This window comes from Euprymna scolopes, chromosome 41, assembly GCF_053919585.1.
Source record: "Euprymna scolopes isolate OS-2025 chromosome 41, ASM5391958v1, whole genome shotgun sequence".
Taxonomy (NCBI): Eukaryota; Metazoa; Mollusca; class Cephalopoda; order Sepiida; family Sepiolidae; genus Euprymna; species Euprymna scolopes.
In genome coordinates this window covers 19,100,125-19,127,980 of record NC_136522.1, presented here as the reverse complement: position 1 = coordinate 19,127,980, position 27,856 = coordinate 19,100,125, and the positions used below count along the sequence as shown (strand labels likewise).

The window sequence follows — 27,856 nt, the reverse complement described above, 5'->3', positions numbered from 1 at the left end:
TTTCGGCTGTTCATGTACGCTGCCGAAATATGTCGGCGCAACATCAACGGAAAAACAGGTCGTTCTCTGCACAAGTATCATACTTTCGTACTTACTGTAATGTAATAAGTGTTTATAAAATGTAATATATGTCTATAAAATGTAATAAGTGTCTATAAGAAAAATAATTAATAAATAAATAAAATTTCAGATGAACTGAAAAAAAGTTTTTCAAAAGTTGGTTAGATTTAGAAAAGGAAATCTGTTTTATAAAAAAATATGGCCGTTTATTAAACCGGATGTGACCTTTCTGAGGTCAACGAAATACGAATTAGCCAATCAAAAATCTTCATTCGAATGCGCGTTATTTTCAAACTTCGTTAGTCTTAAAAAAATAGACAAAAAATAACACTGTATTTTTTTCTCTTTATTCCTCTTTTCGTAGAATTTCACTTTTAATTAAAATCCATCCATTTTTAAATACTAACTGCGATGGATACTATGGTGAGTAAATTTACTTATTTATATATGTTCAAAGAAGAAAAACAGCTATCTGAAAATTAACGTCTCTTCGCTGCAGATTTTTAAACTTGCTTTATTGCATCTTAATTTCGGGTTGATTTACAATAGACCGAGGTACGAAAAAGTGGCAAAGAAACAAATATATAATTAATAATTGTTACCAAAGGCAAGATAACTTACTCTTCTATCTACCTCGATAGATTTTTGGTATTCTAACTGATTTTAAAGTGTGAAATGCAACTTGTGTTGATTGCTTCAGGTAAAATAAAAACAAACATAGCGCTATGGTGCTGAGCCTTTGGAGTCCCAAGAATCGGTCAAAAACTCGAAAAAAAAACAATTTTAAATACTGATAGAAATCCAAGGAATAAATATCACGGTGATATTATTTTAATCTTGGGAATTTTCTTAATTTCTGTTGGCACTAATAGTCATCCCAAATCATAGAATTGGATCAGTAAATTAAGTTTTCATATATGATGACCTAAAAATAATTGTCGTTATCTTTTTAATTCTGAGTAGATAACTTCTTTCCACATTTCAAAGATGCTGGTACATTTGTCCCCGTCACAAATCGTAATCAAGGGTTTATCTTACGTGACTCAAATTAGCCAATTATTTGAAATCCAAGAAAATCGTTTGCTTCGAACCAGTGTTTTTACGTCTATTCCGAATTTGTCAATATAATCATTTTCATTTTTTTTTTTTTTTTTTTTTTTTTTACTTTTTAAAGTAGAATTAACGTTAAATTGTATCCGTTTTGATAATATACTATATCTTTTCCGCCCTCGTTCAGTGAAGGAGAATTCCTTCTAGACCGCGGCAATCTTTTTGGCACATATGCAGAGAAGTTATCGTACTGAAATGTTATTTAGAAAGCCATTCTTAACACGGAGAGGGTATTTTGTACTTTTGGGACTTCTACACTTTATAGTTTAAAATACTGATTTCTCTCTGATTCTAATCGACAGGTGCTCGAAATAAAATGACGTTTCTAGTTTCGGCGATAAAGTGTAGAAGCACCATACTATCACCTAACAATTTTATAAAATGTGAAAATACTATTAAAAAAAAAAAATTGCACGGCAACTTCTCCGCATAACACCAATTTTTGTTTTAATCCGAAGTGTCCCTTTTTCGGGAGATGTCCCCCCACCTAACACACACACACACACGCACATTAAAAATTGATTTTGTGTATAGAAGGATTTCTGGGTTTGTATATGTCACGATAATATATATTCGGCGGGTTTCTAACAGTATTTTGTATATTTTATTTATTTATTTCTTTTTTAGTTTTAATCCATTTTTCCAAACTTCACGTATTTAACATTCAGCTCACCACCGCCATTAGTCCTTTTCAAATATAACGATAAACATTGTATGATTTTCGGGGTCTGTTACTATACACATAGATTCAAAGGTAATCTGGAAGAAAGAGAGAGCGTGTTTCCTCCGTTTAACTATAGGTGGCGTTACTGTCTGTCCACCCAGTTATGGAAGCCCAAAATGTATATAATGGCACCCTTGAAACAAAAATAAATGTTTTTGTTATAGTTTAATTTTAAACATTTTTTTTTATCTTTGCTTTTTTTTTTGCAAACATATTTAAGTTTTATTTTTTTTTTTTTTTCAACCATATTTACGTTTTTTTTTGTTTTTTTTTTGTGTTTGCGGGCTCTTTCTTTGATCACGCGCATATATATATATATATATATATATATATATATATATATATATATATATACTCGCGGAAAAGGTCAAATAAGTGCAGAAAAATTAAGAAAAAAGGGGAGGGTCCATAAAAAAAAAAATAAGAAAAAAACGTTGATTTTTTTTTTTTTTTTATCATTATTATTATAAGAGCGTAAAAATACTCGCGGAAAAACGGTTGTACCCATAAATATGTTTAAAAGAAAAATATAGCAAAAACATTTAGTTTATGCTTGCAAAAAAAAAACGTGAATGTTTGGAAAAATAAACTTAAATATGTTTGCAAAAACAAAACGTAAATATGTTTGCAAAAAAAACAAACAAAAAAAACATGTTTAAAATTAAAATATAACAAAAATATGTATTTTTATTTCAAGGGTGCCATTATATACATTTTGTGCTTCCGTAACCGGGTGGACAGACAGTAACGCCACCTATAGTCAAACGGAGGAAATACGCTCTCTCTTTCTTCCAGATTAACGATTCGAAAAAGGTTGTCAAAAAAAAAAAAAAAATATAAAACAAATGAATTTTATCAAAGGCAAAATAAGTTACTTTTTCTACATTCGGCTCGAAAAACATACAGTGTTTACCGATGTATTTGAAAATTGCAAATGGCGGAGGACTCTCTGTTGAACACGATACATTTGGGAAAATGAGTTAAAACTAAAAATATATACAAAATACTGTTAAAGCGCCACCAGAAGCTCACTCAATATATGTCAGCCTATGTCACGCCGTGACATATTTATGCATTATGGCGATTGAGACATATAGGCGACTCGATGCTTTGGGCCTATAAAAAAAATTATTATAACAGCGTAAACAATACTGTCACCGCACGAAGATGTCACATTCCAAAAACTACGTAAATCGATCAAGTAGTTTTTTTTTATTTAAAAAAATTAAATATGACAAATTCTATCGAAGAAAAACTTGAGGCCATGTTTATTTTGAATGATATGCTACTAGCGAAATCTTTTGGTAATTACGAGAGTGTAGGTTACTTGGACATGGATCAAATTTTTAAATTTGATTTGAGCCCCAAAAAATAAATGCTAAGGGATCAAAGTTAAAAAAAAAAAAAATTACCTCTACGATCTCTACTAAATTACTCGGCCAATTTCTGATCTAAACATTTGAAATTTTACATAAAAGGTATTCAGAGATTGGGCAAGTTTTTTAATCGGTTTGGGTCGAAAGTTCGAGCTGCCAAGGGGTCGAAGTTCAAAAGATTTGACCTTTACAGTGTCTAGCAAACTACTCAGCCAATTTTTTGTCTAAACATTTGAAATTTATACATAACGGGTATTCAGGTATGAGGCAAGCATTTTAATCAGGTTGGGGACGAAAATTTGACTGCCAAAAGGTCAAAGTTGAAAGAGTTGACCTTTGCAGATTCTTCCAAATTCCTCTGGCAATTTTTGGTCTAAATACTTGAAAAGTTCAATGTAGGTAACTTGGACATGGGTCAAACTTTTTATTTCGATTTGAGACCAAAATAATAAGTGGTCAAAATTGGGATCAAAGTTTTAAAAAAATTGACCTCTGCGGTCTCTACGAAATTACTCAGAAAATTTTTGGTCTAAACATTTGAAATAAAGCGTATTCACACAGAGGGCAAGTTATGAACAGTACATAGGGCACGAGCAAAGCTGGGCTGAACTGCTAGTTTGTTTATATTTGTAAAATTTTATTTTGTTTCTACCTTAACATTTTCCTTTAAAATGACAAGTTTAAGAGTTTACAGGTATGCTGAAAACGAATATCGCATTTGAATTTTCCACAAATAAGTCTGGATATTAAGCAATTTATCTTTTCATCAGTGGGGAATTCTGTACTTACATGCAATATAGCTTCATTGTTGACTACCCGAAATAGGGTGTCATCTTCCGAGCCCCACGCCCGCTTGTCGAGAAGTGCCTAAAACAGCCTTCATTTAAAAAAAAAAGAAAGTATATTGTTCTATTAAACCTTTTATTGTTTATATAAGTTTGCTCGTTTTTGTTACAAAAAAAATAAAGGTTGAAAATATATTTTTCACTCGGTAATGAACTTTGGAAGATTGTCGGTGAAAAAAAACAGTCGTCAAAAGATAAGCGTTTTATTATTTCTAGTCGCCACTTGGAAAAATCACTTGCAAATGCGACTGTTTCACTCACAATGTAAAGCCCTGTTAACCCTATATTTTTTTTTCCATCATGTTACAGTCATACAACTGTTACTGTCCTTTTTAATGATATCACCCTTAAGCGGTTTTACTGGACACCATTCCAATTGATTATTCTTTTTTGTTGCTGGGAATGGAAAAGGTCATGATTAAAACTCTTCAACATAAGAATTTCTTTATTTGTTGTGTTGTCCTTTTTATTTGTGTGTCCAAAATATGTTGTCCTTTTTATTTGTGTGTCCAAAATATGTTGTCCTTTTTATTTGTGTGTCCAAAATATGTTGTCCTTTTTATTTGTGTCCAAAATATGTTGTCCTTTTTATTTGTGTGTCCAAAATATGTTGTCCTTTTTATTTGTGTGTCCAAAATATGTTGTCCTTTTTATTTGTGTGTCCAAAATATGTTGTCCTTTTTATTTGTGTGTCCAAAATATGTTGTCCTTTTTATTTGTGTGTCCAAAATATGTTGTCCTTTTTATTTGTGTGTCCAAAATATGTTGTCCTTTTTATTTGTGTGTCCAAAATATGTTGTCCTTTTTATTTGTGTGTCCAAAATATGTTGTCCTTTTTATTTGTGTGTCCAAAATATGTTGTCCTTTTTATTTGTGTGTCCAAAATATGTTGTCCTTTTTATTTGTGTGTCCAAAATATGTTGTCCTTTTTATTTGTGTGTCCAAAATATGTTGTCCTTTTTATTTGTGTGTCCAAAATATGTTGTCCTTTTTATTTGTGTGTCCAAAATATGTTGTCCTTTTTATTTGTGTGTCCAAAATATGTTGTCCTTTTTATTTGTGTGTCCAAAATATGTTGTCCTTTTTATTTGTGTGTCCAAAATATGTTGTCCTTTTTATTTGTGTGTCCAAAATATGTTGTCCTTTTTATTTGTGTGTCCAAAATATGTGGTCCTTTTTATTTGTGTCCAAAATATGTTGTCCTTTTTATTTGTGTCCAAAATATGTTGTCCTTTTTATTTGTGTGTCCAAAATATGTTGTCCTTTTTATTTGTGTGTCCAGAATATGTTGTCCTTTCTATTTGTCCGTCCAGAATATGTTGTCCTTTCTATTTGTCCGTCCAGAATATGTTGTCCTTTCTATTTGTCCGTCCAGAATATGTTGTCCTTTCTATTTGTCCTTCCAGAATATGTTGTCCTTTTTATTTGTGTCCAGAATATGTCCTTTCTATTTGTCAATCTAGAATATGTTGTCCTTTTTATTTGTCCATCCAGAATATGTTGTCCTTTTTATTTGTGTCCAGATTATGTCCTTTCTATTTGTCCATCCAGAATATGTTGTCCTTTTTATTTGTGTCCAGAATATGTCCTTTCTATTTGTCCATCTAGAATATGTTGTCCTTTTTATTTGTCCATCCAGAATATGTTGTCCTTTTTATTTGTGTCCAGATTATGTCCTTTCTATTTGTCCATCCAGAATATGTTGTCCTTTTTATTTGTGTTCAGAATATGTTGTCCTTTCTATTTGTCCATCCAGAATATGTTGTCCTTTCTATTTGTCCATCCAGAATATGTTGTCCTTTCTATTTGTCCGTCCAGAATATGTTGTCCTTTCTATTTGTCCGTCCAGAATATGTTGTCCTTTCTATTTGTCCGTCCAGAATATATTGTCCTTTCTATTTGTCCATCCAGAATATGTTGTCCTTTTTATTTGTCCATCTAGAATATGTTGTCCTTTTTATTTGTCCATCTAGAATATGTTGTCCTTTTTATTTGTCCATCCAGAATATGTTGTCCTTTTTATTTGTGTCCAGAATATGTCCTTTCTATTTGTCCATCCAGAATATGTTGTCCTTTTTATTTGTGTCCAGAATATGTCCTTTCTATTTGTCCATCTAGAATATGTTGTCCTTTTTATTTGTCCATCCAGAATATGTTGTCTTTTTTATTTGTGTCCAGATTATGTCCTTTCTATTTGTCCATCCAGAATACGTTGTCCTTTTTATTTGTGTTCAGAATATGTTGTCCTTTCTATTTGTCCATCCAGAATATGTTGTCCTTTCTATTTGTCCGTCCAGAATATGTTGTCCTTTCTATTTGTCCGTCCAGAATATGTTGTCCTTTCTATTTGTCCGTCCAGAATATGTTGTCCTTTCTATTTGTCCGTCCAGAATATGTTGTCCTTTCTATTTGTCCGTCCAGAATATATTGTCCTTTCTATTTGTCCATCCAGAATATGTTGTCCTTTTTATTTGTCCATCTAGAATATGTTGTCCTTTTTATTTGTCCATCTAGAATATGTTGTCCTTTTTATTTGTCCATCTAGAATATGTTGTCCTTTTTATTTGTCCATCCAGAATATGTTGTCCTTTCTATTTGTCCATCCAGAATATGTTGTCCTTTCTATTTGTCCATCCAGAATACGTTGTCCTTTTTATTTGTGTTCAGAATATGTTGTCCTTTCTATTTGTCCATCCAGAATATGTTGTCCTTTCTATTTGTCCATCCAGAATATGTTGTCCTTTCTATTTGTCCATCCAGAATATGTTGTCCTTTCTATTTGTCCATCCAGAATATGTTGTCCTTTCTATTTGTCCATCCAGAATATGTTTTCCTTTCTATTTGTCCATCCAGAATATGTTTTCCTTTCTATTTGTCCATCCAGAATATGTTGTCCTTTCTATTTGTCCATCCAGAATATGTTGTCCTTTCTATTTGTCCATCCAGAATACGTTGTCCTTTTTATTTGTGTTCAGAATATGTTGTCCTTTCTATTTGTCCATCCAGAATATGTTGTCCTTTCTATTTGTCCATCCAGAATATGTTGTCCTTTCTATTTGTCCATCCAGAATATGTTGTCCTTTCTATTTGTCCATCCAGAATACGTTGTCCTTTTTATTTGTCCATCCAGAATATGTTGTCCTTTCTATTTGTCCATCCAGAATATGTTGTCCTTTCTATTTGTCCATCCAGAATATGTTGTCCTTTCTATTTGTCCATCCAGAATATGTTGTCCTTTCTATTTGTCCATCCAGAATATGTTGTCCTTTCTATTTGTCCATCCAGAATATGTTGTCCTTTCTATTTGTCCATCCAGAATATGTTGTCCTTTCTATTTGTCCATCCAGAATATGTTGTCCTTTCTATTTGTCCATCCAGAATATGTTGTCCTTTTTATTTGTGTCCAGAATATGTCCTTTCTATTTGTCCATCCAGAATACGTTGTCCTTTCTATTTGTCCATCCAGAATACGTTGTCCTTTTTATTTGTCCATCCAGAATACGTTGTCCTTTCTATTTGTCCATCCAGAATATGTTGTCCTTTTTATTTGTCCATCCAGAATACGTTGTCCTTTCTATTTGTCCATCTAGAATATGTTGTCCTTTTTATTTGTCCATCCAGAATATGTTGTCCTTTTTATTTGTGTCCAGAATATGTCCTTTCTATTTGTCCACCCAGAATATGTTGTCCTTTTTATTTGTGTCCAGAATATGTCCTTTCTATTTGTCCATCTAGAATATGTTGTCCTTTTTATTTGTCCATCCAGAATATGTTGTCTTTTTTATTTGTGTCCAGATTATGTCCTTTCTATTTGTCCATCCAGAATACGTTGTCCTTTTTATTTGTGTTCAGAATATGTTGTCCTTTCTATTTGTCCATCCAGAATATGTTGTCCTTTCTATTTGTCCGTCCAGAATATGTTGTCCTTTCTATTTGTCCGTCCAGAATATGTTGTCCTTTCTATTTGTCCGTCCAGAATATGTTGTCCTTTCTATTTGTCCGTCCAGAATATGTTGTCCTTTCTATTTGTCCATCCAGAATATGTTGTCCTTTTTATTTGTCCATCTAGAATATGTTGTCCTTTTTATTTGTCCATCTAGAATATGTTGTCCTTTTTATTTGTCCATCCAGAATATGTTGTCCTTTCTATTTGTCCATCCAGAATATGTTGTCCTTTCTATTTGTCCATCCAGAATACGTTGTCCTTTTTATTTGTGTTCAGAATATGTTGTCCTTTCTATTTGTCCATCCAGAATATGTTGTCCTTTCTATTTGTCCATCCAGAATATGTTGTCCTTTCTATTTGTCCATCCAGAATATGTTGTCCTTTCTATTTGTCCATCCAGAATATGTTGTCCTTTCTATTTGTCCATCCAGAATATGTTGTCCTTTCTATTTGTCCATCCAGAATATGTTGTCCTTTCTATTTGTCCATCCAGAATATGTTGTCCTTTCTATTTGTCCATCCAGAATATGTTGTCCTTTCTATTTGTCCATCCAGAATATGTTGTCCTTTCTATTTGTCCATCCAGAATATGTTGTCCTTTCTATTTGTCCATCCAGAATACGTTGTCCTTTTTATTTGTGTTCAGAATATGTTGTCCTTTCTATTTGTCCATCCAGAATATGTTGTCCTTTCTATTTGTCCATCCAGAATATGTTGTCCTTTCTATTTGTCCATCCAGAATATGTTGTCCTTTCTATTTGTCCATCCAGAATACGTTGTCCTTTTTATTTGTCCATCCAGAATATGTTGTCCTTTCTATTTGTCCATCCAGAATATGTTGTCCTTTCTATTTGTCCATCCAGAATATGTTGTCCTTTCTATTTGTCCATCCAGAATATATTGTCCTTTCTATTTGTCCATCCAGAATATGTTGTCCTTTCTATTTGTCCATCCAGAATATGTTGTCCTTTCTATTTGTCCATCCAGAATATGTTGTCCTTTCTATTTGTCCATCCAGAATATGTTGTCCTTTCTATTTGTCCATCCAGAATATGTTGTCCTTTTTATTTGTGTCCAGAATATGTCCTTTCTATTTGTCCATCTAGAATATGTTGTCCTTTTTATTTGTCCATCCAGAATATGTTGTCCTTTTTATTTGTGTCCAGAATATGTCCTTTCTATTTGTCCATCCAGAATACGTTGTCCTTTCTATTTGTCCATCCAGAATACGTTGTCCTTTTTATTTGTCCATCCAGAATATGTTGTCCTTTCTATTTGTCCATCCAGAATATGTTGTCCTTTTTATTTGTCCATCCAGAATATGTTGTCCTTTTTATTTGTCCATCCAGAATACGTTGTCCTTTCTATTTGTCCATCTAGAATATGTTGTCCTTTTTATTTGTCCATCCAGAATATGTTGTCCTTTTTATTTGTGTCCAGAATATGTCCTTTCTATTTGTCCATCCAGAATACGTTGTCCTTTCTATTTGTCCATCCAGAATACGTTGTCCTTTTTATTTGTCCATCCAGAATACGTTGTCCTTTCTATTTGTCCATCCAGAATACGTTGTCCTTTCTATTTGTCCATCCAGAATACGTTGTCCTTTCTATTTGTCCATCCAGAATACGTTGTCCTTTCTATTTGTCCATCCAGAATATGTTGTCCTTTTTATTTGTCCATCTAGAATATGTTGTCCTTTTTATTTGTCCATCTAGAATATGTTGTCCTTTTTATTTGTCCATCTAGAATATGTTGTCCTTTTTATTTGTCCATCCAGAATATGTTGTCCTTTCTATTTGTCCATCCAGAATATGTTGTCCTTTCTATTTGTCCATCCAGAATATGTTGTCCTTTCTATTTGTCCATCCAGAATACGTTGTCCTTTTTATTTGTGTTCAGAATATGTTGTCCTTTCTATTTGTCCATCCAGAATATGTTGTCCTTTCTATTTGTCCATCCAGAATATGTTGTCCTTTCTATTTGTCCATCCAGAATATGTTGTCCTTTCTATTTGTCCATCCAGAATATGTTGTCCTTTCTATTTGTCCATCCAGAATATGTTGTCCTTTCTATTTGTCCATCCAGAATATGTTGTCCTTTCTATTTGTCCATCCAGAATATGTTGTCCTTTCTATTTGTCCATCCAGAATATGTTGTCCTTTCTATTCGTCCATCCAGAATATGTTGTCCTTTCTATTTGTCCATCCAGAATATGTTGTCCTTTCTATTTGTCCATCCAGAATATGTTGTCCTTTCTATTTGTCCATCCAGAATATGTTGTCCTTTCTATTTGTCCATCCAGAATATGTTGTCCTTTCTATTTGTCCATCCAGAATATGTTGTCCTTTCTATTTGTCCATCCAGAATATGTTGTCCTTTCTATTTGTCCATCCAGAATATGTTGTCCTTTCTATTTGTCCATCCAGAATATGTTGTCCTTTTTATTTGTGTCCAGAATATGTCCTTTCTATTTGTCCATCTAGAATATGTTGTCCTTTTTATTTGTCCATCCAGAATATGTTGTCCTTTTTATTTGTGTCCAGAATATGTCCTTTCTATTTGTCCATCCAGAATACGTTGTCCTTTCTATTTGTCCATCCAGAATACGTTGTCCTTTTTATTTGTGTTCAGAATATGTTGTCCTTTCTATTTTTCCATCCAGAATATGTTGTCCTTTCTATTTGTCCATCCAGAATATGTTGTCCTTTCTATTTGTCCATCCAGAATATGTTGTCCTTTCTATTTGTCCATCCAGAATATGTTGTCCTTTCTATTTGTCCATCCAGAATATGTTGTCCTTTCTATTTGTCCATCCAGAATATGTTGTCCTTTCTATTTGTCCGTCCAAAATATGTTGTCCTCTTTGCTTGTGTGTCCAAAATATGTTGTCCTTTTTATTTGCGTCACCAAAATCCGCTTTTTAAGGTACCAAATTAAAGGAAAAAACAAAGGGAAAATTAAACAAGCAAAGAGAAATGAGCAAAAGAAATACAGACCCAAAAAGAATTTAAATGATCCAAATTTTTTAAAGAAAATAGTTACGGTTGCTTATATTTTCCTAAGCTCAGGTTTTAAAAACCTGTAAGTAACATGAAATAAAAACAAATACAAAACACAAATCTTACTTGACAGAAAGACTGAAATAAAAACACATAAAAAATAGAAATTATTCCTTTTTTCAACAAAAAGTTCTTTTCTCTTTTTTTCCTGAAAAGGAAAACATGCAATTTGCCAGGTTCTTTCAAAGTTTTCTTTTTCCTCTTCTCTTTCTCTTTTTTTTTTTTTTTTTTTAAACAAACAAAACCTTCAAAGGGTTTAAAGGTATAGCTCTCTGAAAAAGGGGGTTATCTTTTCTTCGGATAAAAAGTGTAGTCTTGCTATTTCTTCTAAGTGACAGGCTGTGTCACGCTCCTTACGTTGGTCTCCTTTCTCTGAAACGGTTACCATCTTCAATAAATGGCGTATTTTGAAACACTAATTTCAACCTCCCAAAGGCCTTCCACCCTTAAAGACAATTGAGTATTTTACGTCGATGGGCCCGACGGAATTCCAAAAAACACAACTTCACTGTCCGATGTCTTCTTTGGAACTAATTTGAAAATGGTCTCACAAAGTTGATTGGAATTACCAATCAGTGTTAAGCAAAGCTGATGGCTACTCAAAAAAAGTTAATAGCGAGGTCCTTAAAAAAAATAAAATTCCGACAGTTTGTGTGTCCAAAATATGTTGTCCTCTTTGCTTGTGTGTCCAAAATATGTCGTCCTCTTTGCTTGTGTGTCCAAAATATGTTGTCCTCTTTATTTGCGCGTCCAAAATATGCTGTCCTCTTTATTTGCGCGTCCAAAATATGCTGTCCTCTTTATTTGCGCGTCCAAAATATGTTGTCCTCTTTGCTTGCGTGTCCAAAATATGTTGTCCTCTTTGCTTGCGTGTCCAAAATATGTTGTCCTCTTTACTTGTGTGTCCAAAATATATTGTCCTCTTTGCTTGTGTGTCCAAAATATGTTGTCCTCTTTGCTTGTGTATCCAAAATATGTTGTCCTCTTTGCTTGTGTGTCCAAAATATGTTGTCCTCTTTGCTTGTGTATCCAAAATATGTTGTCCTCTTTGCTTGTGTGTCCAAAATATGTTGTCCTCTTTGCTTGTGTGTCCAAAATATGTTGTCCTCTTTGCTTGCGTGTCCAAAATATGTTGTCCTCTTTGCTTGCGTGTCCAAAATATGTTGTCCTCTTTGCTTGCGTGTCCAAAATATGTTGTCCTCTTTGCTTGCGTGTCCAAAATATGTTGTCCTCTTTGCTTGTGTATCCAAAATATGTTGTCCTCTTTGCTTGTGTGTCCAAAATATGTTGTCCTTTTTGCTTGCGTATCCAAAATATGTTGTCCTCTTTGCTTGTGTGTCCAAAATATGTTGTCCTTTTTGCTTGCGTATCAAAAATATGTTGTCCTCTTTGCTTGTGTGTCCAAAATATGTTGTCCTCTTTGCTTGTGTGTCCAAAATATGTTGTCTTCTTTATTTGTGTGTCCAAAATAAGCTGTCCTCTTTATTTGCGCGTCCAAAATATGCTGTCCTCTTTATTTGCGCGTCCAAAATATGCTGTCCTCTTTATTTGCGCGTCCAAAATATGCTGTCCTCTTTATTTGCGCGTCCAAAATATGCTGTCCTCTTTATTTGCGCGTCCAAAATATGCTGTCCTCTTTATTTGCGCGTCCAAAATATGCTGTCCTCTTTATTTGCGCGTCCAAAATATGCTGTCCTCTTTATTTGCGCGTCCAAAATATGCTGTCCTCTTTATTTGCGCGTCCAAAATATGCTGTCCTCTTTATTTGCGCGTCCAAAATATGCTGTCCTCTTTATTTGCGCGTCCAAAATATGCTGTCCTCTTTATTTGCGCGTCCAAAATATGCTGGCCTCTTTATTTGCGCGTCCAAAATATGCTGTCCTCTTTGCTTGCGCGTCCAAAATATGCTGTCCTCTTTGCTTGCGCATCCAAAATATGGTGTCCTCTTTGCTATCGCGTCCAAAATATGCTGTCCTCTTTGCTTGCGCGTCCAAAATATGATGTCCTCTTTGCTTGCGCGTCCAAAATATGCTGTCCTCTTTGCTTGCGTGTCCAAAATATGCTGTCCTCTTTGCTTGCATGTCCAAAATATGCTGTCCTCTTTGCTTGAGTGTCCAAAATATGCTGTCCTCTTTGCTTGAGTGTCCAAAATATGCTGTCCTCTTTGCTTGCATGTCCAAAATATGCTGTCCTCTTTGCTTGAGTGTCCAAAATATGCTGTCCTCTTTGCTTTTGTGTCCAAAATATGCTGTCCTCTTTGCTTGCGTGTCCAAAATATGCTGTCCTCTTTGCTTGAGTGTCCAAAATATGCTGTCCTCTTTGCTTGCATGTCCAAAATATGCTGTCCTCTTTGCTTTTGTGTCCGACTTATTTTAAAGCATGTTGTTTCCAAAATAAACCTTTTGTCCACTCTGTTTATCGATAATGAATAAAACATGATTGATATTCACGTTGCACGAGGACCTTGATAATCTCTCAGAAATCAAAAGTGAAACAAAATACTTGTAGAACGTTACACTTTTGCAAGATTGGTGACATTGGCTTTGTATTTGAGAAGAAACCAATGTTTGCAGTTTCCTATTATGTAGCGCTGTGAATAGCAAAGGCTGAGAAACCTCATGACATTACCAAGGAGCTGATTAAACCTGGTTCCTTAGATATAGTTGAATACGTATAATATATATATAATACTATTTTTGAAAGAGGGATAAATCCCTAAAGAGGGATAAATTGCTCGAAAGGTCATCAGTCTAAACTCTCCCAATGTTTATCAGCTAAAAGACTAGCTGATGCACCTACCAATATTAAACACTGCATTTTTGCACATTTTTAAGAGTCAATATTTTTGTTGGCTACATATCTAATTATAAATAATTAAAATTTCATTGAGATATAAATAAGATCAAAATAAGTCAGTGATTTTAAAAAAAAAATAAATTTTTTTTTTCATTTAAATTACCTCCCTTGAAATTTAATCTATGTAATATTGTTCTTCATTATTGTAGTGAAATCTGACAGCCGAAAAAAATTTTCATTAAAAAACAATGTCCAAGGCACTCCCGCATTAATGTTATGCTGCTTGATGTACATTCGTCAATGACAACCTGTATGCTTCTATTGTCTAAGAAGGATCTAATTATACTTAGTATATGTCCAGTTATACCGTATGATTTAATTTTCATTAGCAGCCCTTTGTGCCAGACTTTGTCAAAGAAGTTGGATATATCAAGGGCTACAGCCCTAGCTTCACCCGCCTTATCCAGTACATGGTAAATGTATTCAGAGATGACTGTTAAAATATCTGCAGTAGAACGACATTGCCTGAATCCATATTGTTTGTCAGAGAGAATATTTGTTTTTGCAAGGTGTTGAACTAGTGCTTGATTAATTAAGGTCTCAAAGATTTTAGCGAAGAGGGGGAGGAGACTAATGGGGTGATAATTGAGGGGGTTTATTCTTTCTCCAGAATTCTTGTATACTGGTACCACAGAGGCTATCTTCCAGCTATTAGGGAAGCAAGATTCAGCAAGGCATTTATTGTAGAGCTTGGAAATTATGGGGACTAGCTTGGCTGAACATTTCTTAAATAGTATAATAGGGATGAGATCAGACCCACACGCCTTTGAGGTGTCTAAGTTTTTTATGATATCACGGACATGAGAAGAAGTGATTTTTACATCATCTAATATGGCTTCAGTTCGCATAGGGAAATTTGAGAGGGAGTAGTTTGTTGGCTCTAAGGTGGAGTTTAAGGCAAATCGCCGGGCAAGCAGTTCTACCTTCTCCATTGCCATGCATGCAATATTCTGGTTGTTACTCATTGGAGGAATTACAGATTGCCCTTTATTCACTACACTATTATAGATTTTCCAGAAATCACGAGTTCCTATCTTCGATAATATAAATCTCACCTGTCTGTTTAAATGTATGTATGTTTCGACAGAGGCGATGGATTTTCACAAGATAGGTATCATTTTGAAGCGCAACGTCTCGGACGGCAAATATCGAAAAATTGGTCAAAAGCATTAATTCTTTAACTCTCAACTGGGTACTTTTCTACAAGGAGAGGTCATTTTTTTTTTTTTTTTTTTTTGATATTTTTTAAAGTCCTCCCCTCTTTTCGATTGACTAGCCTTAATTTAAATCTTTGTCACTTCCGGTTTGGCGATGGGCGCAATTACAAAGACATTACGTTTTTTTCACATTTTTTCCTCCTTCGTGGTACGGGTCCAAGTCAACACACACCCCCAAACACCCGGGCAACGCCAGGCACTCAGGCTAGTTTATTATAAAGTGTTCAATAGTAATGCAAATTAGGCATACAAATGGTTGTGTTGCTTTGAGTGAATTGTTTTGATAGAAAACTTTCACGTTTGTTCATTTAGATATCTTGAATTTTGATAAATTCATTGGGAGATTCTCATCTGTTTCTCAGGCCATTTTTACTTGTGTTATTATAACCTAAGGTGCTTGTTTACAGTTAGACTACAGCGGAAATTTAATACCCTCTTTTAAGCAAAAACAATATTACTTGCATAATTATCTCAAAAATAACAGCTTATCCAAAAATTACAAAATTTGATCAAGTAGATAATTGTTTTATACATAAAAGTAATTTTTACAGAAAATGGCATACTTCGCCGTTGTTATTATACTCAGTCGGAATAGTACTGAAAACAGGAACTTAATTATCTCCCTTATTTTCAAAGTTCCTGCAACATTGTCAGCCATCGATTCTTACCACAATACCAAAATTTTTTTTTAAAACTAATAACAGCTGATTTGATCAGATTTTGTGATTTTTGGATATATTACTATTTTCGAGATAGTTATGTAAGTGACATTGTTTTTGTTTAGAAGGACATATTTTTAAAAATTATTGCTTTAATCTAACTGTAAAGCATCAGTTTTTGTTATTTTAATAAAAACACAAAACTATTTTTCAAATATAAAAATTAAATTAGGTACAGCTAATATCTAATATTAGGTTATAACAAAATCTCTGTCCATTCTTTCAATATGTCCGAATTTTACAAAATTTGGTCTAGTAGATAATTTTTTATACATAAAAATAATTTTTATGGAAAATTGTATGTTTTGTGGTTTTCTTTACACTGATAGTCAGAAGATGGCTGAAAACGGAAAATTGAATTATCTCCCTTGATTTTCCTGCGACGTTAAGTAACTAGCAGACCGCCCAGCGTTTCCCTGTCATAAAATATGCATAAATATTATATTTTAATCCATACAGAAACTGATACATGTCAATGCGAGTATTATGTTTTTTCTAAACAGTTCGCTTCTTATAAGTAAAAAAAAAGAAAATACTCTAGCCGAGATCGAAGTCAAAACCTAAAGACGGTGAGTCAAGTACGATAACTATTAGGTCAGCTTGAAACTATCTTTAAAAAGTTTTTTCAAACCTACTTATTCTTAACATAAGTAATCTATCATTTGAACAATACATGCACATTCATGAAACAGTTGACAAACAAATACCCCTCCAATATACCAATTTTTCAATTTTGATCACTTAGCAGGCCTTTTTTCTGGATCAAAACCGATTAAAATGTTTTCGATATGTTTGAATATCCTATAAACCAAATTTTAAGTCTATAGATCAAAAATTTGTTGAGTATATAGGTTAAGAAGTGTCCTCACACACACACATTCTCACTCTTATAGATATATAGATTAGTCATCTGTGTCATTAGTAATTTATACAGTGACAAATGTTCACCATACAGGGCTCTACATCGTGAGTGAGTGAAACAGTCGCATTTGCGAGTGATTTTTCAAAATGGCGCCTAGAAATAATGAAACACTTATCTTTAGGCAATTGTATTTCTTTTACTGACAGTCTTGCAAAGCTCACTACTGAGTGAAAAATATCTTTTCAACTTTTTTTTTAATACAAACATTTTTTTCATATTTGTGCCTTGCACTTCACAGTAGTTGTGATTGAAGATAAATGAAAATGTATTGCTCTGTATAGGGATTGAACTCATAGTTCTGAAATTGAGACTTTTTTGTTATAAACTAGCAGTTCGTAACTTACCCTACGTGCGAATAAACTTTATGTAAGATTTCAAATATTTAGACCAAAATTTGTCTGAGTAATTTTGTAGAGACCGCAGAGAACAATTTTTTAAAACTTTGATCCCAATTTTGACCCCTTAACATTTATTATTTTGGTCTCAAATCGAAATAAAAAGTTTTACCCATGTCCAAGTTACCTACATGGAAAATTTCAAGCAGAGGAATTTGGAAAAATCTGCAAAGGTCAACTCTTTCAACTTTGACTTTTTGGCAGTCAAATTTTCGCCCCAAAACTGATTAAAATGCTTGCTGTATGTCTGAATACCCGTTATGTATAAATTTAAAATGTTTAGATGAGCAATACACATGAAAAAATTGAAATAGCTTAAAATATTGCAATATTGGTATCTTTAGAAAGAGCTTGATGAGCTAAGAAAGAACTTAAAAAATTTTTTTAAATCCAATTAAAATTAAGGAAGTTATGACTATTTTTGTGCCTCACACGTTTGATATTTTTCCCTCTTTAATAATACCATATGCGTTTTGTCACATTTTTTACACTACTTTTTCAGTAAAAATGCTATATCTTTGTTAAAACAGAAGATTAAGCAATGAAATTTACCATTTAAGTTTATTTTTGTGCTAGGAATTAGAATATGCTACTGAAAATCTCCAAAAATGAATGATTTCCAAATAATCTGCAGTAAATGCACATAAATATGCTGCAATTCCTTAAAAATGCCATCTATCCATTAAAAGAAAAGAAGTTAAAGAACTCAAAGCTGAATTGTAATGCATTATATGTACAAATAACTGAAATCGAAATCTAGGACTGTTTAAAAATGAATATATTGCAATATTTCTTTGGTATTATTGTAGATTAATACCTTCCGTTACCCCCCCCCCCTCCACCTCATCTGATCACCTCTCCAAAATATGCGATTTTACCTTTATAGGCAATTACGTATGAATACCTTAAAAAACTTTAATGAAAGATAAACAATATTATTTTAGAATTTAATGTAAAATGGTTCCCCATTTTGAGCCATTCTAGCGTTTTAGGGCAGTTAACCATTTTTTTTTTTTCTCTCAGAGATAAATCCTGTGTGCCTTTTTTTCTTTTTCTAAAGGGCCTTTATGCAATTATAAGCGGGTGGGGAGGTTGCCACTCTGGGTTAATGATAGAGCTAAGGAAAATTATGTGTGAACACCCTGAAGACTTGATAGAAACAAAACAAAAACAATTTTAGAATTTAGAGTGGGGGTTAATTTCACATAAATTTAATGTAAAATAATTCACCATTTTGAGACCATTCTAGCATTTTAGGACAGTTGACTAATTTATTTTTTTTATAGGTGATAAATGGTGCAATTTTCTTTAAGGTAGGATTTTTTTTCTTAGACACTTATATGTAGCTTACCGAGGAACTTTAGACTTAGCGTTATTGTTAGGGCTAAAGAAGGTTTAAAGAGGAGGAGGCTTGGCACTCATACATAGGGTTGGAGGTAGGATTAAGTGAGCTTTTTTTTTTCTTCTTTTTTTTTTAAGAAGGCGTTTGATCTCCATATTTATGGTTAGTGGGTCATAATTATTGGCTTTTGAAAATGTTATGCCTTAGATTTTGGACATCAAATCTTACCGAAACGCAGTTTTATGATGTTGACATTTTTAGCACTTTATTTGCTTAAAACTCTTAAAAATATAATGTACATTATTATTTATTAATTTATTTGAAAGTATATTCATTTTCAAACAAAACGGTGGTATTTTGAGGACTTATTTTAGCAGAACTCTCTTGAAATCCATAATTGGCCAAAGCGTTTTATCGTCCGTGTGTATTGCTATTTAGACACAAAATTGGCTGAGTAGTTTGCTAGACACCGCAAAGATCAAATTTTTTTAACTTTGACCCCTTGACAGCTCAAATTTTCAACCCAAACCAATTAAAAAGCTTACCCTATCTCTGAATACCCTTTTATGTAAAATTTCAAACGTTTATACCAGAAATTGGCTGAGTAATTTGGTAGAGACTGCAGAGGTCAAATTTTTTTTTACTTTGACCCCAATTTTGACCTTTTAACATTTATTTTCATGGGCTCAAATCAAATTCAAAAGTTTGATCCATGTCCAAGTAACCTACATTTAAAATTTCAAGTGTTTAGACCTAAAATTGGCGGAGGAGTTTGGTAGAGTTATCAAAGGTCAAATTGTTGAACTTTGATCCCTTGAGAGCCAAATTTCTGGCCGAAAACCGATTAAAAAGATTTTCCCAAATCTCAATGCTCCCTATGTCAAATCTCGAGTCTCTAGACCGAAAATTGACAGAGTAGTTTGGTAGGGAAATGTACACAGAGAGAGACACACACACACATTTTCACTTATATAGATATACTTGCATGGGTTCCCCACATTGCCCGTGTGTTTGGAGGTGTATGCTGAGCAAAAAAAAAGGGTAAATTTTTTTTTTACTTTGACCCCTATTATGACCCCTTAAAATTTATTGTTTTGGGCTCAAATCGAGTTATTAAGTTAGATCCATGTCCAAAGAACCTATATTTAAAATTTCAAGTGTTTAGACTCCAAATTGTCGGAGGAGTTTGGTAGAGTTCTCAAAGATCAAATCATTGAACTTTGACCCCTTAACAGCCAAATTTCTGGCCGAAAACCGATCACATAGATTTTCCCAAATCTCAGTACCCTGAATTTCGAGTCTGTTGACTGAAAATTGACAGTTATTGCGAAGGAAAATGTACACACACACAGACAGACACACAGACACGTTCACTTTTATAGATATATAGATAGATTGTTAAATCATTTTATATTGTTGATTTTCATAGAATCGTTTTCATTTATTTATTTCTTCATATTTGTGTCTCCGTCATTCGCACAAATGACTTCACGATACGGTGATTGATGGTGATAGAAGTTTGCGTAATAAATCAAACCAATAATGTTAATTTTTTTTTTTTTTTTTTTTTCTTTGAAATTTTATTTAGAATCTCAATTTAAAAAAATTATTTTTATCTTTAATCTCAGCGGAAACCACTTAGTGACGCTGTCAACAGTGCCAGCAAATTACCAAAACCTCAAAGCAGCAAATTACCAGGAATTAAAAGAGAACGCAGTCCAAGTGTGGTAAGTACACAATGTTTGGGAGAAATTTTTATTTTTTTTATTTATTTATTTATTTTTTTTTTCTTTAGGACCATTTAAAGTATTAATGGAAAAGTGCAGTAGATGGTTGTTTTTGTATATTAATGGTGGGTTTGAGAGCTGGAGATCATGAATCACTGGAATTACGAACTGTAGAAGTTTGGTGAGTATGTGCAATCGATGGCTAGTAGGAAGGATCATAGCAGGCATTTTGATTGTGTCTGCACAATAAAATTTGTTAAGAAACTGCAAGATGCGTGCAACAAGATTTAGACAAGGCGATGTGGATCCTGTTGAGGGAGATGGTTGTAAGAGTAGCAATAAAGACAAAGGGTTAAATGAGGATCATTGCTACTCCTTTAAACATTACAAGAGTTAATTACTCGCTCCAATATTTGTTCAGTGGTAAAGTGTAACAGATATCCGTTTCTGTATACTAATGGTGGGTTTTGAGAGCTGGAAATCGTGGATGATCGGAAAGCAGTGTTGTGGAGTTGGAAAAATCAAGGGAAAGAAAAAAAAAATTCAACAAAATCATGGTGTGTCTAGTCGCAGCAGTTGTGCCAGCTGGCTGCCGTGTGGAGGAGTGTTGCCTGGTTTAGCTGCCTCTCTTCACCATATCTATCGGTAGCAACACCAGATGTGGTGTTGGATGGAGAAAAGAGAAAACTTTTCGAACAAGTCAACAGCAGGAGTAACTGTGACTCCTTCAAGGTAGGCACCTGTCCATCCCACATCATGCTGATCCAAGCAGGCATGTCCCAAACCAAGTCAAGAAAATGAAGAAAAAAGAATCAAGTTGTGAATTTTTGCGATAAGGATTGGTTATTTGTATTATTATTTATCGGCTACTGTTCTCATTTTGAGTGTGATTCTCACGTTTTGTCGATGTAACCTCCGACCTTCAAGTGTACCTTGTCGAATTCGTGAATTTGGATGGAATTTTGAGCGGAACCCTTTATTTACTTCATGGGTTAGCGTGCTCTAGTTCCATCAGCCTCTGTGGCAACTGAAAAATAAATTTGCGAATTACTTAGGACGTCTATCGACAGACGATGTTCCATTTTTATATAAATAAAGGGTGAAATATTGAGTAAGCATATTTTTCCCCCGATAAACATTTTTATATATATATATATATATATATATATATATATATATAATTAAAAATTCACTCTACGTGCAACTTGGACATTTAAACATCACCATTGGAGAAGACCATACGGATCTTGTTTTTTCTTTAATATTGTTAAATGTTTTTGACTCCTAATGGGGGTATGATACCAATGATTTCGACGATCGTTTTTATAACCACCGAGTGTGCTAACCAACCAATGAAAATCTTCCAAAGTTAGTATAAAAATTGTCAAATTTTGGATTCAATCAGTTTGCCGTTAACTACGTCACGGACCGCATTTGATTCTTGGCTGCCATCTTTGTTACTGGCAATTATTTTACACTTAGTATCGGAACTGCACTGCTTCTCCACCGCCATCTTTGTTCAACATAATGTATCAACATTTAACAAATATCTGTGTTGGTTTCTTAAACCTACATTTTTAATTTAAAAAAATACAAACTATACTGTACTTTGGGGCAATTGTTCCAAATCCAAGGGTAATTGTGCCAACTAAAAAAAAGTGCTCTTTATATGCGTGATTGCCAAAAGAGCACTTTTAGCTAGTTGGCGCAATTACCCCAAAGTACGGTAGCTCAAGTTCATAAAGATGGAGACTGTTTTGTCAACAGTTTTCACTTCGTCGTTTCATGTGTACGGTGTAACTTGCTATGGCTGGTTTTTATTATTTTGGTATTTATGTAGAGAATGTATTGTGCTGAAATAATAGCGTTATTTAGAAACCTATTCTTAACATAGGAAGGGTGTTTCGTTACTATTCTGTACTTTCACCAAACAATAAACAAGATACCATAAAACTTGAATTTAACTAAAAAATGCTTTTCACAAGAATAGGAAATGCCCACTAAAAATCAAATTGAATTAAAAAATCAACAAAATGAAGACAGAAAATCCAAATCAACATATCAAAACCAAAAAAACACATATCGACCATTGTCAGCATTCTTCTCTCTCTATTCTCTCTCTCTCTCTCTACAGGGTGAAACAATAAAAATGTCGTCCTAAAGAAAAGTACACTACAGTTTTATTTTAAAACTTTTATTGAAAAAATTAATTCAGGTAACTTGATTATATAGTAGAGTTGATATCTATTCAATGTAGCCGCCTTCAGCCTCAATCACTGCCTCGAACTGGAAGCATGCCTTTTCCAAAAGCGCCGACAGGAGCTCAGCAAATACTCGGCAGATGGCAGTGATCAGGCTGACTTTGGTGTTGTGGGAGGTCATGTTGGTGATGTTCTCGACGTATGACCAAACAAAGTAGCCCAGCGGGAGGAGGGGTGGCTAGTGAGAGACGGGTACAAAGTCGTAGCACTTCTTCTGAAGCCAAGCCTGGGTCTCTTTGGATTTGTAGGCCAGAGCAGAGTTCTGCTGCAACATTCAGGGTCTGCTAGCGGCCACCTGACTGCACCAGGGAATCACCACATTCTTCAGCACATCCAGGTAAACTTTGGTGTTGACTTTCAAGCCGACTTTGAAGATGTGAGGTGGCATGATGTGGCCCTCACTTGAAACCACACCAAAGACCATAACCACGGTCAGAAACTTTGTTTTTATCACCCTTGGCACATCCCTGTTATTCATGGCAATCCAGCGATGCATTTTAAGGGTGCTGGCAATGGTCTTGTTGTCATAACTTGGATTAATAGAGAGCATGAGTTGTACAGCAGTGTATCTCTGGTCTCACTCATTGAACAGCCACTTTCAGATATGATAGAAGACTCCTATTGCTCCTTGGATTTGTAACCAACTGGCCAACTAGTAGATGGTCTGCAACAAAAAAAGAAAACCTGGTTTTCATCAAACGGAAGTGGAATCATGTCGTCTTTTCTAGGGCAACAATTTTATCGTACCACCCTGTACTTTCTCTCTCTCTCTCTCTCTCTCTCTCTCAAACTTTGCTTTTTCTTTCTCTCTCTCTCTCTCTCTCTCTCTCTCTTTGATTCCCCAGCCCTGATTAAAACAAAACTTCAACGGATATAAAAGACAAAGCTTGATTGCTTTAACCAACTTATGTTCACTTGAACGTCATATACGACCACAGACTCTGCTTCGAGGAAATTTAATTCCAATTATTATTAGATAATCTATATTTTTTTTATTTTTATTTTAGTCACAGAATGAATCGCAAAAGGATTCTGGCTTTGGATTTCCGGTAAAGTATACTTACTGGTCACTTTGGCTTGGAAATATAAATGCAACATGTAAAGAATTGCATTGTGTTCTGCATTTAGTTTTACCACATTTTTGTTTGTTGGAGTTGATACTCTCGGCATTTTGAACAAAAAATAAGAAAAGTGAGTGTTTAAGTGGATGCACGAATGACAGAAGTGTCCCTGTTTTGAATGATACGTTTTCATTTTCTTAAGATACAAATAATTGTCTATTAGGCATGTGTGTGCAGTATGTTGTATGGAAATATAGCCAGTGAAGGTTGAAGACATGCGTTGCATGCAAAGAAGTGATATGAAAAAGATATGATGAATATGTAATTTGAGTCTGTTTAGTTCTGATGACCTCAGATGGGAGATAAAATCTAAACAGTATTGAGAGAAGATGTGTGCAAAACAGGAGACTTTGATGGTATGGTTACATTGAAAGAATGAATGAGTTTTGCAAGCAATAGATGTAGAACAAGCGAAGGCCACGGAAAACTTGAAAGGAGGTGATAAAAATGGATATGAGAGAAAGTAGGAAAAATAAAAACCTAGCCAGACTGTTGGATTAGTTTGGAATTCAATTTCTAAAAATAGTTCAACATATGTGAGCATGTAAAACAGTTGTTTGACTGGTGATGAAAGAATGGATGAATGTTGACCTAATGTTCTTGGTTGGTCTGTCACGCTCGAGTTTAAAATTGCGTTTTCTTTGGTCTGTAACACTTTAGTTTGAAATTGCATTTTTTTTTATGTCATGCTTCGGTTTGAAATTGCGTTTTCTTTGGTCTGTCACGTTTTAGTTTGTAATTGCATATTTTTTGTGGTTTGTCACGCTTGGGCTTGAAATTGCATTTTTTTTTATTTTTGGTCTGTCACACTTGGGTTTGAAATTGCATTTTCTTGGTCTGCCATGCTTTAGTTTAAAATTGCATTTTCTTTTGTCTGTTGTGCTTTAGTTTAAAATTGCATTTTCTTTTGTCTGTCACGCTTTAGTTTGAAATTGCATTTTCTTTGGTCTGTAATGCATGAGTTTGAAATTGCATTTTCTTAGTATTTAATGCAAAAACAAGCATAAATTTATTAAGCTATCAATTTGGCATAAAAAGCACTCATGCTAAACATGATTTTTGCCTGTTTTAAACATGCTAAAAAGTCCAGTATTTTATAAATGTCCTATTTTTATAGCGAAATTTAAAATTTGATTTTTTTTTTTTTTTTTTTTTTTTTTTTTTTTTTTTTTTTAATGTATATAATATAAATATAATTTATGGGGAAATATGTTTATTGAACTATATTTCAACTTTTTATTTATATTAATCCTCTAATTTATGAAGCTCTATGTAACTATAGAGCATATCTTCTGTATATAAATAAAATGAAGTCATTTTTTTCCCTTATGAGTTTAACCTTAATAGGATTAAAACTCAAGACATTTCGTGCAAATGTAATGTGCACAAACTGCAGCAAATTATCTGAGGTGTGCTATAGGCCTATTACCCTTACACTTACTCGATGACCGTACATTCCTATATTTTTTCTGGTGAGAGTTCACTGCCAAAACCTGTAAAAATCAATGGAAGTGGTAAAATCTTTTCTCTCTATTATGTTCATACCCCCTCTGCAACCACTTAACACCGTTGCGGATACGTCCACAGGAGAATTTGGGAAGCAACACCGGTTGGAGTTCTTAGTTGCTTAAAAAAAATGGAATGGCATTTTACCATTGGGTGAAACGCAACTTTCGATTACGTCTTTTACATGGTTTACTTATACCATTTCTTTTATTTCTTTTTTTTTTTTTTTTCCTTTTTCTTTTCTTTTTCCTTTTTTTTTTTTGCCTTTTTCTTTGGGGGGGGCCTGGGATTCGAAGGGTTACTTAAACAAAACGAACTAACCTAACTACAAACTATAACGGTCAAATGTTCAAATGATTACTCGATTTATATATTTTATTTACTATATTTTTCCTTCTATTATGTTTACAGTGATTTTATACGTGATACTAGGGGGAAAGAGCTGATTTCTTATTCTCGGATTCGTTACTCATTCATTATTTATTTCTATACATTGATTTTATGGTTGTTTCATAAGCCCAATTAGTATTACGCTATCGATATGAAACCAGACGACATTCCAATTGGTAAAATGCGATGACAAAGAAAACAAAACGCATAACAATCCGTTATACTTACACCTAACAATTATACGATTACAAAAATGCTTTTCTTGCATAAAACAAACCAACAATAAAAGAAAAAAAATTATGAATAAAATCAATTAATCATTTATTCGTTATACACAGTCAGTTTTCTGGTTTTATTTCTTTTTTTTTTCCCCCATTTGTACTTTTTTCCGGTTTGTTTTGTTTCTTTGATTTTATTGAAGAAAACAAACCAACAAATAAAATAAAATAGTTGCATTTTACGCGATTAGTTTTTCTATAAATATAAAAGCGAAAATGTGTGTGTGTGTGTTCGCTTCTTCTTGTGTATGTCCGCAAATGCTTTGGCTTGCACGTCAGACTTTCTCGCACCTGTTCATTGCGCTTCATAAACCTTCATATAATACCCTTATCAGTTCCTATCCATCGTGGCACAGATGGTTAGGTGACTGGCTTTTTTTCCCTTTCATTTCCACCTCCGCGTCAAGGCTTCGGGGTCCAATCCGACCTTCCGACCAAAACTTTTTTTTCTTTTACACCTTTTTTTAACAGACACACCTCCAAACACCCAGCCAACGCCGATTACCCCCCGCTAGTAACAAATAAATGATAGTCTATATTCCAAATTTCAAAATGTTAACCATCTTACCATTTATTGCCATTATTTATTGACATGCACATATCTTGACAGCAACTGCTTCATAGTGCAAAATCGTTCATGTAATTATTATGGCAATTGTTGAATTCATTCCACTCTTAATTTATCAGAAGAAAAAGCACTTATCAATTTTAAAAGAGAATAAAGGTATATGGGCATGATTACACAATCCAAAAACTGGGAGAGAAGTTACAATTACCTTGTTTCATTTTGTTATGTTATCTTTGAACTTTTATGTGAAGTCACCAAATTTTAATTCCCTTATTAATAAATTATTTGTATATAAATTGATAAAAAAATATTTTATTTAATATTTTAATTATATTAGTCTATATTTATTTACTTAGATAATATTGATAACTGTAAAATCTATAATGTACTAGCAGGGCTACCCGGCGTTGCTCGGGACCGTATAAACAATGAAAAAACAAAAGCAGATATGGAACATATGTTTTATTCTTAGGGGAGAGGAATCTTTCATCTCAAGTTTTAGCGTTACAAACAAACATTTGTCTTTTATATATATATATAGATAATGACAGGTTTTTTGGGGCCCCCCCTCGAAGATAACTGATCAGTTGACCAACTTCTAGTGGTCCGTTTGACGTGAAATTTCGATATTTGTCATCCGGGTGATGGGGCTTCGATATGATACCAAATTTGTCAAGTTTGGTTCCGTCTTTCAAAAGTTTTAGCGTTACAAACAAACATACATACATACACACAGACGTTTGGCTTTTATATTCTATAATAATGTATGTATTTATATTTATTTTTATATGAAACGAATTACCTAATCTATTGATTTATTTATGGTAATAACCTTTTGATGATTAAATCTAAACTTAGCATGACTATAATTCTTTCTTACATAAGTATTTTTATTAAATTTATTTCTACTTTAAACAGAATTATTTTATTGCCATTTAATTAGTTTTAATTAACCATTTTAACATTAATTTAAGAGATCTTACTTTTTCCTATCATTAATTTAGAATCCGTTCAAGGGAGATAACCTATTTTATAATTAAAGAAAGTTATTTCCCTTTATTCAATCCAATATCATTTTGTTATAGATTTTATGGGTTTTAACTGTACTCTGTAACCGTGTTATATAATTATCTAATTTGTTTTATTTTATTTATATCATTTAGTTATTAATACAATTTGTATTTTTATTGATTGTATTATTTATTTAAATTTTAATATTTAAAACATTTTCAATATAAATTAATCTATACTTATGAGTTTCATTGATCAATTTAAATTGGATGACTTTTCATTGACAATTCAAAGATGGCGTAAAAAATGAAAAAAGATATTTGTAATTCCTCCCCTAATTTTTGGCTTTACTATCTTTTAAAATTAATAAGTGCTTTTTCTTTTGATGAGCTTATGGCCAAATAACTTCAGGAATTGACATA

The 27,856-nt window shown here is 33.4% G+C and overlaps 1 protein-coding gene across 1 annotated transcript in view; it reads left to right on the top strand.

The window, feature by feature from the left end:
- Window positions 1–312: 312 nt before the first annotated feature.
- LOC145266378 (carboxy-terminal kinesin 2-like) overlaps window positions 313–27,856 on the top strand; it is an 81,967-nt gene continuing 54,423 nt past the window's right edge. The window contains exons 1-2 of the mRNA XM_080122010.1: window positions 313–483; window positions 20,201–20,299. Coding sequence (XP_079978136.1) covers window positions 472–483; window positions 20,201–20,299 — 111 coding nt within the window. The 5' untranslated portion in view covers window positions 313–471. The remainder of the gene's footprint in view (window positions 484–20,200; window positions 20,300–27,856) is intronic.